The sequence below is a fragment of the Amblyomma maculatum genome, chromosome 2, assembly GCF_055883805.1.
Source record: "Amblyomma maculatum isolate TAMU_Amacu chromosome 2, ASM5588380v1, whole genome shotgun sequence".
NCBI classification, from domain to species: Eukaryota; Metazoa; Arthropoda; class Arachnida; order Ixodida; family Ixodidae; genus Amblyomma; species Amblyomma maculatum.
Genome location: NC_139345.1, coordinates 34,402,949 through 34,419,736, shown reverse-complemented (window position 1 = coordinate 34,419,736; position 16,788 = coordinate 34,402,949). Strand labels below are relative to the sequence as shown.

The 16,788-nt window shown below is 43.0% G+C and overlaps 1 protein-coding gene across 1 annotated transcript in view; it reads right to left on the bottom strand.

Moving 5' to 3' along the window:
• Rbcn-3A (rabconnectin-3 alpha) overlaps positions 1 to 16,788 on the bottom strand; it is a 122,980-nt gene that overhangs the window by 72,719 nt on the left and 33,473 nt on the right. The window contains exons 18-26 of the mRNA XM_084593783.1: positions 16,353 to 16,496; positions 15,368 to 15,508; positions 14,891 to 15,023; positions 13,578 to 13,759; positions 11,023 to 11,168; positions 6,972 to 7,078; positions 5,680 to 5,875; positions 3,590 to 3,962; positions 2,176 to 2,425 (exon numbers count right to left, since the gene is read on the bottom strand). Of these exons, the coding sequence (XP_084449909.1) occupies positions 2,176 to 2,425; positions 3,590 to 3,962; positions 5,680 to 5,875; positions 6,972 to 7,078; positions 11,023 to 11,168; positions 13,578 to 13,759; positions 14,891 to 15,023; positions 15,368 to 15,508; positions 16,353 to 16,496 (1,672 nt within the window). The remainder of the gene's footprint in view (positions 1 to 2,175; positions 2,426 to 3,589; positions 3,963 to 5,679; positions 5,876 to 6,971; positions 7,079 to 11,022; positions 11,169 to 13,577; positions 13,760 to 14,890; positions 15,024 to 15,367; positions 15,509 to 16,352; positions 16,497 to 16,788) is intronic.

Genomic DNA, 16,788 nt, shown 5'->3' with positions numbered 1-16,788 from the left:
GCTATGTGCGTCCAAGCTCATTCGTGACATGGAAGATAAATGTGCCATGTGCCCTAACTCATTCGTGACATCGGTGATGTGCAGGTCATGTGCCACCACTCAGTGCACCTGGTGCCGGTGTCACACTTGGCTGAGTAGTACTAGGAGCGTGACCCATGGGAATCGCATCTAAACAAAATTTTACGAAATATTTTGCTTGTTTCATCATGTACCCGTTGCCGACTGGTTTAGCGAAGAGCATAACAAGGCAGCAAGTTCATTACTGTTTTCGCAATGAAATTTGGTTTTTGAGGTTTGGTTTGGTTTGTAGGGTTTAACGTCCCAAAGCAACTAAGGCTATGAGAGACGCCGTAGTGGAGGACTCCGGAAATTTCGACCACCAGGGGTTCTTTAGGAAAGAAAAGGTCCAGTAACTATATCAGTCCTTGGTGGACACCCCAACCGCACCTTGAGAAAAGGCATGAAATGGCAGCCAACTCTGTTGGCCAAATAAGAAATATGTGTACTAGTACATCGTGTTTCATTTGCACTTGGTTAAGCTATGGTTTCAAGGTCAGAGTTCAGGCAAAGATCAGCGAAAGTGGTGAGTGGGCGAGCTCAGTGGTAGCACAGTATAAAGAAAGCAATGCGATAGCAATGTGTTCTGGATCAATTGAGCACAAATGAAAATTGATGAAGATGGTAAAAAGCAATGCACAAGGCAAAAGAGAGGCACACTGATGAGGCAGGGTGATTAGCTGCAGCGATAGCATAGTGCTCTTAAGCAGTAGCCAGTGAAGTGAAGTTCATGCCACCAGCAGGATTGAAACCCACCCTAGGAACAGTTCCAGCCATTTTTATTTTATTTCTTTTAAGACTTGAACCCTTTCCCTCCATACCAGCTGTTCTCTCCCTGAGCAACACAACTGACAGTGACCACACACACAACCAGGCTTAGGTGCTCGCTGCAACATCTACTGCTTGCACATCAAAAAGGAGAAAGTGAAGCAAAGGAGAGAAAAAAGGTGGCAAAGGTGGCCAAGTGGAAAGCTCCGCTCTAGATAGTAGGACTAACTGCAGCTCTTTAACGTTCCTTAACATCACACAGTACACGGGTACAGTTTGCATTTAACATCAACACTATTTCTGGACAGCCTCTCCAGTACTATATAAGTAATGGCACGCAGAAAACATGGCTGCAAGAGGTAAAGTAAAAATGTACAATATTTTTAATGTGAAAGCATTATATGTCCCACCAGCACAAAAGATAGTGGCGGTGGCATCCATAGCACAAAAATCAAGACCACGCCTCTGGCAGGTGGTGTTTGGCAAAAGCATTATAATGGCTACGAGTCATGACTTGGCGAAACATTTGTAGATACCCTACACCTTATAGTATAACGAGCTACTTACTTGGGCAGCCCGTATGAAAAGGAAATCGAACCTATCAAGGCCCTTGAATCTCATAAGTAAAGCACACTACTCCTAGGCCATGCGGGCATGTTCGTATGATTTCGTTAAAGCAGGACCTTGTATCTGTGTCCCTCCTGCTAAAATGCACAGCATACACCACAACCCTCATCTTGCCCGCCTCTGGCAAGTACAGCTGGCAGGTAACAAGGCCAGGCACAAATTGAGTTGCCGAATTTCGTGCCATAGATCGCTGCAGGCTTTTGCTCTAATCAGTGTCGTTTTGTTGGCAGCTTACTGTACTGTAGGGTAAGCCCGTTATACTTAGTGATTCGGGCGGAGGCATTTTATTTTCCTTTACTTTTTGGCTGCCTCACCATAATATATAAGTACTGTAGGATGCAGAGCATGTACAAACATTACGCAGAGTCATGACTCAAGGTCATTATATCGTTTTCACATTCTCAAACATAAGCAGTCTAATGTGCCTCTGCCAGATTTTCTTTACTGTTAACAACTAGTAATTTCCAGAGTTTTTTTAGGTGTAATGAGCGCTCGTAATATTGAATCTTTTCTTTTCCTTTCTTTTCCTTTCAAAAAAAAAATTATATGATTGCATTCTTTTATAATAACGTTCACACTCATAATGTGCCATTATGCTTACTCTCAGTTAATGGAGCTCCTGAGCTAAATAAAGCATACATATTTTCCCGGACTCTTGTGGTTCCGTTTAGGGAGCCGTTTCACCTGGCTCATGATTACCTTCAACATGAAATGTATGCTCACCCTTTGGTGCTCCTTTCTGGGGCCTCCACTGAGAGTAGATGTGCATCTCGCTGTCCATTCCTACTACAAGAATGCCATCCCGCACCCACGACACTTGCATGGGCAACGGGGGCAGGCCATCTGCTGCCTCTAGACGTGTGCAGCGAATCTGAAGCCAGCGGACCGCTTCGGCTGCCCCTGTCGACACTACTGGTGCAGCTAGCGATGACACTTGCTTCAGCAGGGGCCGTGGTGTGGTAGAGCCAAGTGACTTCGCATAGTGAGGAGGAAGAGGAGGTAAAAAAGTATGGTTGAAGGTAAATATTCTGCCTGGAGTACAATGCTTTGTTCGTCATATCAGCATTGTGCCACAGCTACATGTAACTCAAGTACAATGTTTTGTTCGTCATATCAGCATTGTGCCACAGCTACATGTAACTCAAGTTCCATGATACAGCAATAAAGGCTTCAAAGCAGAATTGATACTGTAAAAATAGCGATACATTACACTGAAGTAAGGAAGCTTTAAGCTTGGTAAGTTGCGAAGTACAAGGTGCAAACTATAATTCCAAGAACAGTCAACCAAACTACAAAGCCTTGCGCTGTTACAACCATCAATGGAGTGCATAAAAGTAAGATTTTCTTCCTTCATTGCCCCTCCTCTGCAGCATCATGACAGCACAGCAGCCACTGGTAAAGGGTACGGTAGCCAGTTGTGACGATCTATGCTACTACTAGCACCACCATTAAAGGGACACAAATTAAGGTGCTGACTGATCATCGCACCTTAACAACAATTCTTTTTTAACTGACTTACACAGTTTTTAAGGTGGAAAAGACGAAGAAATGAAATGCTTTAAGTGCTCCCATGACCAGCAGACTTTGCAAATAAACTGAGGTGCCCCGACAGTCTTTTGAGCAAATCCTAAAGCCTTTTTGAATAGACAGCGAGTCTGAATCGAGTGGGAGAAATAAGTTTAAATTCAAACTTCTCAGCAAAACAATTAGCCTTTTCTCATTCCTCTGACAAGATGAATGCAGAAGGTATCAGCACATAACGTACACAGAAAACCTCAGTGCCACTGCTGAGTAGCTATTAGATTACATCCTGGCAACAGCCCCTTAAAGCCATTTTATAAGCCGCCACCTCTTCTGTGGCAGTCATTAAGTCACTACTATGTCAATAAGTGCTACTGTCGAAACTGCTTACCGATGTGGCAATCAAAAAAACTTCAACCTCTTTAATTTAAATTCAAAATTTTTCTTCCATGTTACTTTGCAAAATTTAATTATAAGCCTACTGAGTGAACGCAAAACATCATGCTTCCTCAGTTTGCACTCATAAGCTGCTGACAGTAATGGGTATGCTGAATTTTAAGCTGCCTACCACATCGGTGATATGTCTGACACATTTGATTTATCCACTAGAACCTACTGTAGTCTCTAGACCGGTGTCCCCCTGCTGGACGACGTCTTTTGCCACAGGTGCGAAGAGGAGGATGCGGGAGCCCACAGCAACGGTGAGGACGTGTGAACCATCCTCTGAAGAGACCCAGTCGAGCTGAATGAGCGACTTGTGCACCAGGGGGCACTGGTTGCCCTGCTCAATCACTGCCCTGCGCAACGTGTGGAGTGTCGCATAGCTGGGCACCGAGAGCAACCGTTGTATAGAGCTTGGTGGTCCACTGAGGTCCCCATCCGAGGCCAGTCGTTGCACAAGCGAGTCTGCTGTTTTACGATGCCTCAGCGTCGTGTCAACCAGGGAACCCAGGTCAACACCAGGAGCAGTCTGATCTAGCCGTGGAAGACTGCAGGTGCAAAAAAGATACTTCCTTTAGGATCTTGGCCAAGTAAGCAACAAGAGTGTGGGTCGTATCATAGTGAAGCAACTTAGCCTAAACTGTTGCTCTGGCTGTCCCCTTTAATAATAGAAAAAAAATATTAAAAAATATTGGGGAGACTAAGCTCTGCCTCTAATGGTATGACGTGACAGCTACACTATTATCTGAAAGAATATCAAACATGGATACAAACCCCCGTTTCACCAAGCTGCACAAATGTGCCTGTGTGGCCTAGGGGCAGCATGTCTTACACAAGATGCAAGGGTCTCGCTGGGTTCGATTCCCATCTCGCCTTCCCATCTCAAAAAAAGAACTCAGAGTTTGGAGCACCTGCCATGTCATGTGGTCTCATGACATCACATAAGCCGCCGCCAACCAATCAATGACTGGCCATTCCGCCTGCCAATTACCATCAGCTAGAACCATGCTCGTGATTTTTCACTTGCAATGACGACAATGCTGGATTTTCTGAATAGGGCCTTCAAAGGAGTATAGACAGCAAATTTTGGTGGCATTTTTCTTCTTGTTAATGATGCGCAAGTCATTCCTGTATTGACCTGCACACAGTTTTTGCCCACGACCGCTAAATAACTTATAATTGAATTTTCTTTTCTCACCAGTTTCGGTTTTGACAGCCGAGAGATGGCTGTGACGTCACAAACATGTCTTGATGCGCGGCATTAAAAAAAAGCGATATAATGGCTCATTCTTCACCTGTAATGATTCCTGTTCTTGAGGCCAGCTGGCTTTATCATTTTAGTGAACTCAAATGACACGGCAATGATTATATTGCTGTATTTTAATCCCTCGTGCGACTTAGACTTGAATGTGGCGTCACAGCCATCGCTCTGTCGTTGTAAGAAACCAAAACAGGTGAGATAAGAAATTCGATTACAAGTTACTCAGCAGTCATAGGCGAATGTGATGGGGTGATCGGTGTAAGTAATCTCCTAGGCATCATTACTAATGATAAAACACGAACCCAAAAATTAGGTGTCTATAGTCTTTTAATGATAACTTTGTTAGAAAAGGTAAAAAATGTTCAAACTGATGCTCGATATCTTAGGGAGGTTCCTGTACCCAAAGGAAGTAATTGAGCTGACTAAAAAGAAAATTCAGTTCATTTCGGAAGGGTCAGGTGGTAGTGGCGTTATAACCACGGCTCTTTCCATTGGTCAGACCGTTGAATTGAAATGGCATTAGTAGAAAACCTTTATTAAGCGAAGCAGTATAATGGAGAATGGGTCATAAATGCTTTCGCATACACAGCACTTAAGCATTCTTGTGTGCACTCTTACCTTCTCCTATGTACAAAAACTGAGGTCCTGATCATGTGTAGGCTAAGCTGACAGGTACATTGCATTTAAATGCAATAATAGTGATTGAAATGGCTCCCCCATGCATAGCTCACAAGTTACAAAAGGAAGCATTATTTAATCACTTCTCTCCCTTGACATGATTTCAGGGCCGATGGCACACATGCATTTTAAATGCATTACATCTGCAACACGGGCTTCATTGCATTTAGAAATAGTGCAGTTTTCAGGAAGATTGCATGCTCTCTCCTAGTGAAAGGCACTGTTTGCTTCAAGTTCCCATTGCTACAAGAATGGAGTAAAGTGGAACAAATGATTTTAAAATTTGTAGCACCATGCGGGTGACAATAAACCATTGCTTCACAAACCTGACATTGTTCAAAAGTACTGTGTCTTCAAGGATCCACTCTGAACCTCCAGTGGATTCACACTCGTAGATTGCAACACCAAGATTAACGCAACGGTCGGAGGGATTATTTGAGCCGGGCCGGTTGAAAGAGTGGCCTCGCTTGTAGGCACATGCCACCCTGCCACTGTACGCACAGCTGACACTCAGCGGCTGGCCTGAAAGGTAAAGAACAATACCAAGCTGACACACGCGGAAGCTTCATGCACAACGTCAATGATGCAGTGGATTATACAGTAAAACCTTGTTAATTTGACTCCCGTTAATTTGGAAATTCAGATGATTCAAACTAGAGGTGTGGTCCCGGCCAACGCTAGGCACGGACGCTTGTTAATTCAGAAATGGGCGAGCCTCCCTCCAATTAATTTGGACGGGTGATCTCATCGAGATAGGACGGATGCAGCCTGCGATCACTGAAATCGCCTGCCCAAACCTCGGTTAAATGGAAAGTGGTGCCTGTTTAGGCTATGGGATCCATGACGGTTGTAAGACTCAGTTTCCGAAACATAGTTCAGTTGCATAGTTTTGGTTTCACTTTCCTTAGGTTCACGACATCTCTTGGCTATGATCAGACACGTGTGTCTGCCAAATGGGCCACGTTGACGCTGCTTGATGTGTCACTACTCTTTTATTTTGGAATGGTGCCACACTGTCGACTGTTCTAATAGCCACACATATATCCCTCACATGCATCGCCATGCTGCTTCCAGCACAGCACAACTTTGTGCCAGAAACGCGCAATTTCACCGCACTGGGCACTTCACCGCGTTGACTGTGCACTGAAGCATCCTCAAAACACGACGGGGCTGTTTTGTAAAAAGGGCCCACTACTGCTGCGCTGCAGTGCGAGAAAGGTAGGGGAGGCATTTATGATTCTGGACCACTTCCTCAACGTTTCCGACAGTGTGCGTAAAGTAAAGCGCCTAACGTAACAGGAAAAACAGTTCTCAATTGGGTTTCACTTCAAATACAGGCAACCATCATACAGGTGTTCATTAGATAAAATTACTGATATGTGAATGATTTTTGGTAGTCTTTTCCAAGCCATTTGATAATTCCTTTCGGATAATTCGAACATTTCTCCTGGTCTCTTGAAGGCCTAATTAATGAGAGCTTCCTATATCAGTCAAATACATCCACCCAGAATGGTATTTAACATCACTTCAAGCACAGTAGTGGTTAGAACGTTAAATTTAGAGTGCCATAGGCTGACCTTACTTGAATACTTAAAGTGCACATTAAAAAGATACTTGCCAGGAACCTGTATGGCACTAGATGACTTGTTCAGTGTCATCTCCCACTCAACCCAAGAAAAGCTGGGTGTTCCATCTCCATCACAGTCCACCTTGCACTTCCAGAACCTGCAGAAAACCAAATAAAAGATATCATAATCAGATTCTGAAGCTGTAATTTTTACACCCCTTGTCACACCCATCAGCAGGCTCCGTATTTGCAACTGAAAATCAGCCCTAGCCCATTAGTTGAATTCAATCAGAAAATGAGTTAATCAGTATACACCAGAAATAGAAATTAATAGTATGAAAAATGGTCAATGATTACAATACTAAGTAATGCAAAATTTAGGTGCAGCTTCTCAGGTATTTTAGATTTTACAATATGCTGAGGTAAAGAATTTGAGAAAAGATATTTTTATATGTCCGCAGTTAGAGCCTACTCTACACTTTCCCAAATAACCATCCTTCAACTGACACTCAATGCTTTTTCCAGTCTGCAGCTCCCGTTTTGGATCCACATTTGTGTGTTTTCGGTAGCAGAAGTTTGTTGGACACGAGCTTTCAGAAAAACGTTTATTGTATCTTAACGTTACTACCCAGTCCCCTGATATTATTACCAGAGAATGCTGAATGTCCCTTTGAGCCTTCATATGTGACAGGCTTGCGTTGTTGCTCCAAAATGATTTTTGTTTTGCATACACCCACATCCTGGAAACTTCTGATGCTGACAGTATTATGAGAGTTGTTCGATAAAGACACGCCGATTCTATGAAACATTTCTGAAAATTACTCAACAAAACTTTTTAAGTGCTCTCCATTGAGCATTTACAATGTACTTGTCTCATTGTTTATTACATGCCTCGAAAACAACGAAAAAGCAAATTTTTGCCATCTGCTTGAAAACCACCTCTGCATTATGTTCCTCATTAAAAGATTTCTTTTACTAAATTTTTCGCCATTAGGTACAAGAAGAAGCTGCAGGAGGCAAGGTCAGGATTGTAGGGTGAATCAGGGTTTGTTGATATCTTTTTCTGAGCAAGAAATTCATAATCATAGCATTTGGCAGGTCATAGCATTTGCAATGTGAGCTTTTGCATTGCTGGGTTACAGTTTCCAATCTCCCATAAGTTCTGGCCTTTTTCAGGAAGAGTAATCTCTGATCAGTGTCTCATAAACACTTCTGTAGTACTCGGTGTTAACTGTCTGACCTGTAGGACTTGGCTGGATGAAGATAATTCCACTTGCATTTGAAAAATATGACCAGTATAAGGGCCTTGTTTGCCGATCTTTGAGCCTTATCCTTCACGTTTCAAGGCAGTCGCTTTTAAGCCCACTGAATGCTTTGGCACTCCATCTCCAAGTCATAGCAGTATACCCTGGTCTTGTCTGCAGTCATGATGGTTTTCCATTATTATTTTACCTTCCTCTTCTAGGAGCCGCTTCCACCCAAGACAAGTGTCCACACGATTTTCTTTCTGGACTGGCATAACCACACCAAGGACCAACTGCACGCAGCCTCATTAAATCTGATGATGGTCTTTCACAATTTAGGGGGCGACTTCCATCCGAAATATCCAGGTATGGGCAAGTTACCTGAGAGTAAGGCATACTTCAGTCATCAGAGTAGTTTTAGTCACTGCAGCCACTGTGTTTATGGTTTCCTCAGAAAGAGCTGTAAGAGGTGCACCATCCCCTTCCTAAACCACTGCAAACTGAATTGCATGAGGAATAATATTCTCTTCAAAGGACTGAGTCAAATTGGTACAAGTAAGTTTCTACATTTGTTTTGTTAAGCTGCACACAAAGCTTCATCACGTAGCGCTGTTCACATATAGTCCTCACGGGTCACCCAACCAGCACACTTGGAGGCGACGAACTGCTCATGTTCGAGTGACTATTGCTGCTGACTGACACGTTAAGCCAAAAGTATTGTGGTATCTGGTGGAAATTCAAGGAGCCAAAATGACTGCCATAAGTGTCGAGGGATGTCGCAGCTACCGCACAGATTTCTAGACCCACTCTCAGTCTTGGCTATACTTGCAAAAATGTGCAGACAAAACATCAAAGCAAAATGTACATGTGACATGACTGTGTAGTTATGAATGTGTACACAATAAATAAACAGTGGTATATAAATGTCATGTCATTCCTAGTCATGTAATGTGAATAATTATAGTTTAGTTATGAGTCATAGTCGTCATGCATCAGTCAGATTGGAGATCCAATGTGCATGACTATGGAGTCTATGACTTGTGTAAATAAGTCAGTCATGACCATGACTAGTGCCTAGTTATGACTGAGTCATTAAACTCTAGGAGATACTAGACAGTTTTAGTTTCACGTACGTGGGAGCTTTACGTACGTGAAGCGCCTACGTGTGACCAGTGCGCATGCGCAGAACGTGAAGAGTCTGCGGGAGTTTTACGGACGTACGCGAGATTCGGATTTTCACGTTGGCGTCTTCACGTTGCTGGCGTACGTAGAGTTGACAACATGGCGACGCCCTGCCCGCCCGCTTCACAGCAATAACAGCTTCGCCGCTAATTCCTCGGCGCGATATCGTGCTCTAAACTGTTGTATTCGCTTTAAGCTTACCCAATCTTACCCTCGCGTAAAGTTTCAAGTGACAAATAGCCTTTTGTTTTTAGATAGAAGGACGATTTTTCAGCTGTTAAGCCTGACGCAGAAGCGTTTGTCGTCGTCATAGCAACGATGTCGCGAGGTCACGCCAGACCAGAGTTGAGCGAGAAGTGGCTAGAGTGACAGATGCAAGCCGGCAGCCAACCAGAGCCAATCCGTTGTAGGGGGAAGGTTGTGAAGTTGTAAGCATGAGTTCTGTTGCCCAGCGAATTCGCTTTTCCAGAAGTGACGATCTGGATATGCTTCGCGACGTGAGAGAATGCAATCCATTCGAAGACTGCATGCGACACGCTGTTCGGTGGACGCATATAGGTATGCGTCTTGCTAATTGTTCACTGTAGAGCAACGACGTTGAAAACAGCAATTTCCAATTCGACCGACTCTTGGCTACGGCCGCAGCATGGCTCGGCTCAAGGCAGCTCGACTGAACAAAATTAGTTTGGTTCATCTGTACTAGATGGCGCGGCATAACATGTACGCACAGTTTTTCGAGGCTTGTATGAAAGGTCCGTACATTTTGCTTCACGTACACCACGTACGTGAAACTAAAAGTAGTCCTGGCGAAATTCGCGCAGCGCACGTAGACTTCTCACGTTTGCGTACGTAACTCTGTACGCACATGAAACTAAAACTGTCTACTAAAGAGAAGCAATTGCACATGCTTTCGCATTTTTTTTAAGCAGACCTCTACAGCACTCTCAAAGTTCTTAAACAACCCATTCACTTCGAGACTCAATCACTGCTCCCTTAATTTGTGCCTCCATTACCTCACACATGTATATAGTGTATGTTGTAAACTGCCATATTACGTCAAAGACCACCCGACAAAGATAAAGCCCCTATTTAACCAAGCAGTACCAACGTCTCTACCTATGTGGCTTGGGGGTTGCATGTCTCAATCAGGGTCCAAGGGTATCTCACCTCCCCCTATGGCAGCTGAAAACTAAGGTAGCAATGTATACCACCTCCATGAATGCAATACATGCAACATGCTAACTCCTGCATGTCAGAGGCATGTTTGTAATTTTTCGCTCACAATGCTGAATACAACATAGATGCCGTGTTTTCCACTGAACGGGGGCCTTAAATTTTCTACATTAATATGCAGCAGCCAGCGCAAAATGAGTGTGAGCCCTCCTTCCTAACTACAGTGATGGTAATGATATTTCTGTACCCACTCTAGATACATTCAAGTTCTCGCTGAATATTTAAGTAGTATATATTGTGAGTGTGCCACAGCCAAGATGCTTGCATTCACTCTAGTAGATGCATTCAAGTTCTCTTAGTGGTTTAAATGAGTGCAAATGGTGTGCACCATAGTCAAGGCATTTGCTGAAAATGGGCACGACAAATAAATAAACAAAAAATTATGATGACAACTTTAGGAACCTAGGCGACATTTCTGGGTCCTTTACGCAACTCTGACTTACCTCGTCAACCCATCGCTGCAAGCTGTGGATAGTACGTAAGGAGCAAAGCAGGCTGGGTAGATGTTGGATGAGCTCACATGGCCAGCTGCTGGTGCAGCATGCGCAATCTCCACATCAGCTGGAAGTGGCAGTTCCTGGGTGCACACCTGCAGGCAACTCAACTCTCACATACTGTGTTTCCAACGGTGATGACCATTTAAGTGGCCAAAAGCTCTGTTCCTTAGAATTTAGCCCTTTGTCTTTTAATTAGTGACGGCTAAGGCAGATATGCAAAAAATTCAGCAGCAACATTGCTTGACCGGCACTCAATGTCCCTCATTCTTGACTCCCTACTACAATAGAACCGCATTGATACGTTCCCGGTTCACAAGATATCCCGTTTCATAAGCAAAAAGAAAAACATATCGACGAGGTTTTACTGTATTCTGCAGAATAGCCCCTCCATGATATATTTCATATTTTTCAATCACTGTCGTAGCACCTCCTCAGACTGTCTACACCAGGTGAAAACCAAGCTGGAGGTCATAAACCATCTTGAATAATGGGAGCAAACAGTGCCTTTGAATTCTAGTCAATCATTTTGGTGCAGTCCAATTTAGTTTGGCACAACTGGAACCAGGATGCACACACTAAATGTAGTAAACTAATAGTGAAATGTAGCAATTGTAGTGAAGACATTGCATCTAATCCTTGAGTCTCTTTTCACTGCTTATGCTATAAAATTAAAGCTGCACAGCACCCATATGGCAATTACATTCACCACGTTTTTTTTAACCTGTTCAAATCTCAATCCAACCCAGCATCAGTATACTGTTTACGTATGCAGCAAATGCAGGCTATAACAGAATTCGTAATGCTTCAAACAACTATTTTTCTCATCTCAACTGATAGGGCATCTGCATTAAAGTCTTAAAATGTAAGCTACAATGTACTACGTTTACAATGCAAGCCGCAGTTAATTCCAGCTGCATCAACTCGAAGAGGATAACAAATTAGTTGATACAGTGATCATCTGACATTGAGAAGCTCATCGGTAACCTGGAAGTGAGAATGCTTCTTTTAGCGACATGCTGTCTTTTGATCTATAACAGGTCTAATTTATTTATTTCTGATACCTTCATGGCCTACAGGGCATTATTAAAGGAAGTGGTACAAAAAAAGAATATATATATATATATATATATATATATATATATATATATATATATATATATATATATATATATATATATAAACTGCTAAAAGGGGATAGCACATATACAAACAAAAATTATGCACACGAGTGTGACAAAGAAAAGCTAGTGCAACCAACTACATCATTTAAAAATGTGAATTAACAAATAATCTAGAAAACTAATGCCAAAAAGAATTTGTAAAAACAGTCGAATAAGATTGCAAATAAACACCAAAAATTTGAAAGAGAATGTCACCATCACTAGAGCAACTGAACATGGCAACAGGGTACAATGATACAAGGCTACAAATATAAAAAATGCATAATAAGAGGGAAACGGAATAAATGCACTTATTCAAAATGAAATGAACCAAGGCTATGGTAAACTGTTATACTATAATGTTAACCTCTTCTTCCTTAAACTAATCAGCATCGTTTGCAGCCACAATATATGGTGGTTGGTGGTTCCACTCCGACTGTTTTTGGGATGAACTCATAGGAAGTTGTACACTATCGAGGAACCCAACCTTCCTAGAGCAATCTATGCCGTTAAAAAAAAAGTGTTGGTGTTGTGACCAATGCATCTTTAAGAGTAGAATTCATGTTGTAAATTAGAAGAAAAAAAGACACAGGTGCGACACTTTACTGCTCAGGGCAAAATGAGTTAAAGGCAAAGTATTTTTAATTTCTGTGATACTGAACCAACAATCTCAATTATGTACAGAAACATACTGCTCAGTTCTGCACAGATTCGAAGGCGTCAGTAAAAGTGTTAGTGAATGCCATTATGACTACAAATAAAATGTTCACTCATTAAAACTATAGTACAGTTGATTTCCGCAACGCCAGCAAAGCGACTGAAACATGCAAGAAGAGGGCTGCTGCTTGGCTGCGGCCGGGTAGGTTGGCTTCATCACATGACAGGCTGTACACTGAATGCTTATTTTTCATATGCTGCATTTTCCGCATGAAAATAATGCGTGAAAAATAAGCATGAGAGACTAGCGCACTCCAAGTCTGCCTCGCCATGAAATTTTACAGCACCAGAGTTGCCAACAGCTGCCAACCACACAGCCAACACATCTTCGCCCTTTAAAAGTGATCGAGAAAACGTGACAGAAATGCCAGTACTGAATGCCACATATTAAATGCTCTGATTAACAGGCTGACAAGCGCAAACAGTAGTGACATACTTTTCCTTGAAATAATTCAATATAACCAGAATCAACCGTATAGTGCTTAATATATTTCCAGGTACATAAAACATTCCTACGTATAAATAAAAAGGAGTTTCTTAGCAGTGCATGATCTAGCACAAGTAAAACGATCCCTTCATTTCCCTGTTGCACACACACTTCTACGGAAGTCAAAAAATGCCTGCCTTGGACGTTGTGATGCACAGTGGTGAAGCGTGGGGTGAGCCCGTAGCCTGGGCACTCTGCCCCAAGTCAGTAGGCTCGGGGCTGCCGCTCCGTGAGGACTGGTTGGAGCCAGCATCATCATTATCGTGCGAGGGCAAGTTGTCCACAAAGTTAGCGGCAGCGCCATCTTCGTGGCCTTTGCCTGCATGCACAAGAAGGAGTCACACTGCTCGAACGACTGATGGCTCACATAGTTTGCAATTTAATTTGATGGACAAGTGAACCTTAGAGCTTGCCAGACAAAATAGTAGACCTGTGCAAAAGGCTAAATTTTGGATGCAAAACGAATACAAATGGAGCCAATCCCAGATATATCAAACTTGAAAGGGGGTCATGAAATAAATGCCATATAAATAATTTAATACATAAAACATGGCAATAAATAAGGTTACCTGAGAATTATGACTGGATTAACAACTGTGATTTATTTGAAGACGCATTAGGTGTTGGTAGATCACCAGTAATAACACTGATTCCCCTATAGCCACAGAACAAGCATACTGTTTTTGTGAGGACTATGAATGCATCTCCATTATGATCAGCTGTGCTACAAATGAAAGTGCCAAAAGCAGCCTCTTATTCTCATTAGTTATTTATTAGTACATATGCTGTAATGCAATTTGGCAGATTTCTTATTTGCTCTTCCATGCAAGCACAACAGAATTCTACAATAACATTACCCGTTCATGCATTTGCCAATTCAAATGCTCAAAATCGCATGCAACAAAAATGTCTAAGTCCAAAGGGCAAAGCTCATGACAGCACTTGTTCATGCTTTCTGCGATACAGAATTTGCATCCCCGAATTCAAAACTGTAAAAATAATGTAACAAAAGTTGCATTAACCTAGCATTCACAGAACAGCAGTTTCAGAAAAGCCCATAAATAGAGGGTCAGGGGATACAAAAAGTTACCTCTGGCAGCAATAGAGGGTCAGGGGATACGAAAAGTTACCTCTGGTAGCAATAGAGGGTCAGGGGATACAAACAGTTACCTCTGTCAGCAATAGAGGGTCAGGGGATACAAAAAGTTACCTCTGGCAGCAATAGAGGGTCACGGGATACAAAAAGTTACCTCTGGCAGCAGTAGAGGGTCAGGGGATACAAAAAGTTACCTCTGGCAGCTATAGAAGGTCAGGGGATACAAAAAGTTACCTCTAGCAGCAATAGAGGGTCAGGGGATACAAAAAGTTACCTCTGGCAGCTATAGAAGGTCAGGGGATATAAAAAGTTATCTCTGGCAGCAACAGAGGGTCAGGGAATACAAAAAGTTACCTCCGGCAGCAGCTTTTGAACTGATGACGAGTCTCCACATGTGAAGCTGTGTGCGCCCACCACCAGTCTTCTCCAGAACAACGAGATAGAATGGTTCTTCAAATACTGAACTGTGACGAAGGTCCACAAATGCCTGTGCAAACAAAAAAGAAATGAGCAGAAATACAAAAACTATAAAGAATGTTCTTTTAGAGCAAGCTAACCAGCATTTTGGCCATACAAGTGAAACTAATTTGCACAGATATAGATTTAGATCATAAGAGCTCAGAAAACCATTTAGCGAGTATGTAAGTCCTATTTTCTTTCTATCATAATATAATCCTTTTCGGCTCCCAAGACAAAATGCACTAAAATGTTAAAATTTATTTTAAGCTAAGTGATGCTTTATTTCAGTTTCAACACAAAGATCCCCATAAACAGTTTCAAACTTCAGTCAAAATGCTTCATCCTCCAGGCAGAATAGAAGAGCCATCACACCTGAAATGATGTTTCTAGTAGCCCTACGTTCTTCTCAGACTCCTCCCCGAGTCCGCCTCCAGAGCCACCAAGTGCCCCTCGCTTGGCACCCACAATGAGCTGCTCTTGGAACACATGCAGAAGCTGGGTATTCTGCCAGTCCTGCAGCATCACAAAATAATGATACCAGGTGAAATCTAAATAACAAGTAAAAAATAAAATGGAGCAGAGGTGCACTACTTCAGTTGTCTCTCTCAGCCAGAGCTTTGAAAAGACATCATTCTAGACTCAACTTTCGATCATTTCGAATCTTGCAGCAATGGCTACTCATACAATATTGCCAGAAAACTAACTTATGGTAAGCATCTGCATAGCTCGTGTACAATGCTTGGCACCACGAGCCAGAAGAATTGTGCTTGAGGGGAGGAGAAGTGCAAAAACAACTGCTGTGCACAGCAGCACTTGGCGCAGCCAAGTGGAACCGCCAAGTGGAACAACCAGGAGAAACACTGTGCAAGAAGAAGCCCTGTGCAAGGCAATGACAAAGTGACGAGATCTGCCACTGCAATGTGGGTGTGACATAGTGAAGGAAAAAGACGTCATATGCACAAACACGGCAGTGGTTGGTTGGTGGGGTTTAACGTCCCAAAGCAACTCAGGCTATGAGAGACGCCGTAGTGGAGGACTCCGGAAATTTCGACCACCTGGGGTTCTTTAACGTGCACTGACATCGCACAGCACACGGGCGCCTTGCTTTTCGCCTCCATCGAAAAGCTGCCGCCGAGGCCGGGATTCGATCCCGCGACAAACACGGCAGTGGCTGCTGAGCCTAGCATATTATGAAGCATGGCATGACCACTGTCATTTTTTTTAAAGATAAGCGTCACATTGATGCATGGTTGTGCTGAGCTCATCTTTATTAATCTGTCCGTTCTTGCATCCAGCTCCAGTCATTGCACCACCAAAAGCATGCCAACGACAGTGGTGGTCACAGTTCAAAGCTCACGTTTGTCGCCTCTTTGATGGCGTCCAGCTCAACGATGCAACCAGGACGAGCTGTGGACTGGAGACTGACAATGCGGAACTCCTCTTGAAGACCAGCATGGTGTAAGTCCATCCCAGACGATGTTGTGCTTGACAAGCTGATGGTCTGCAGAAGCAGAGAGCAGAATTTAAACTGTTAGGTAAAAATCTCAATGCTCTTGCCCGGAGTGCATAATTAGTTGCTTGCTGCTGCACATCTCCTTGTGGTTGTAATACCTTGCGTACATCCTAAGCCTTTTTTTTTTTTTTTTACATGGTGCAATGAGCGACACAAATTCCCCCTACAACAAGAAATACTGCATATCACACATCATTTTGGTCGGCATAATGCATCAAATGCAACGGTTAATGTGCGAAGACGAACCAGGCAGCGCAACATCCCAACAAATAGGCTGCGG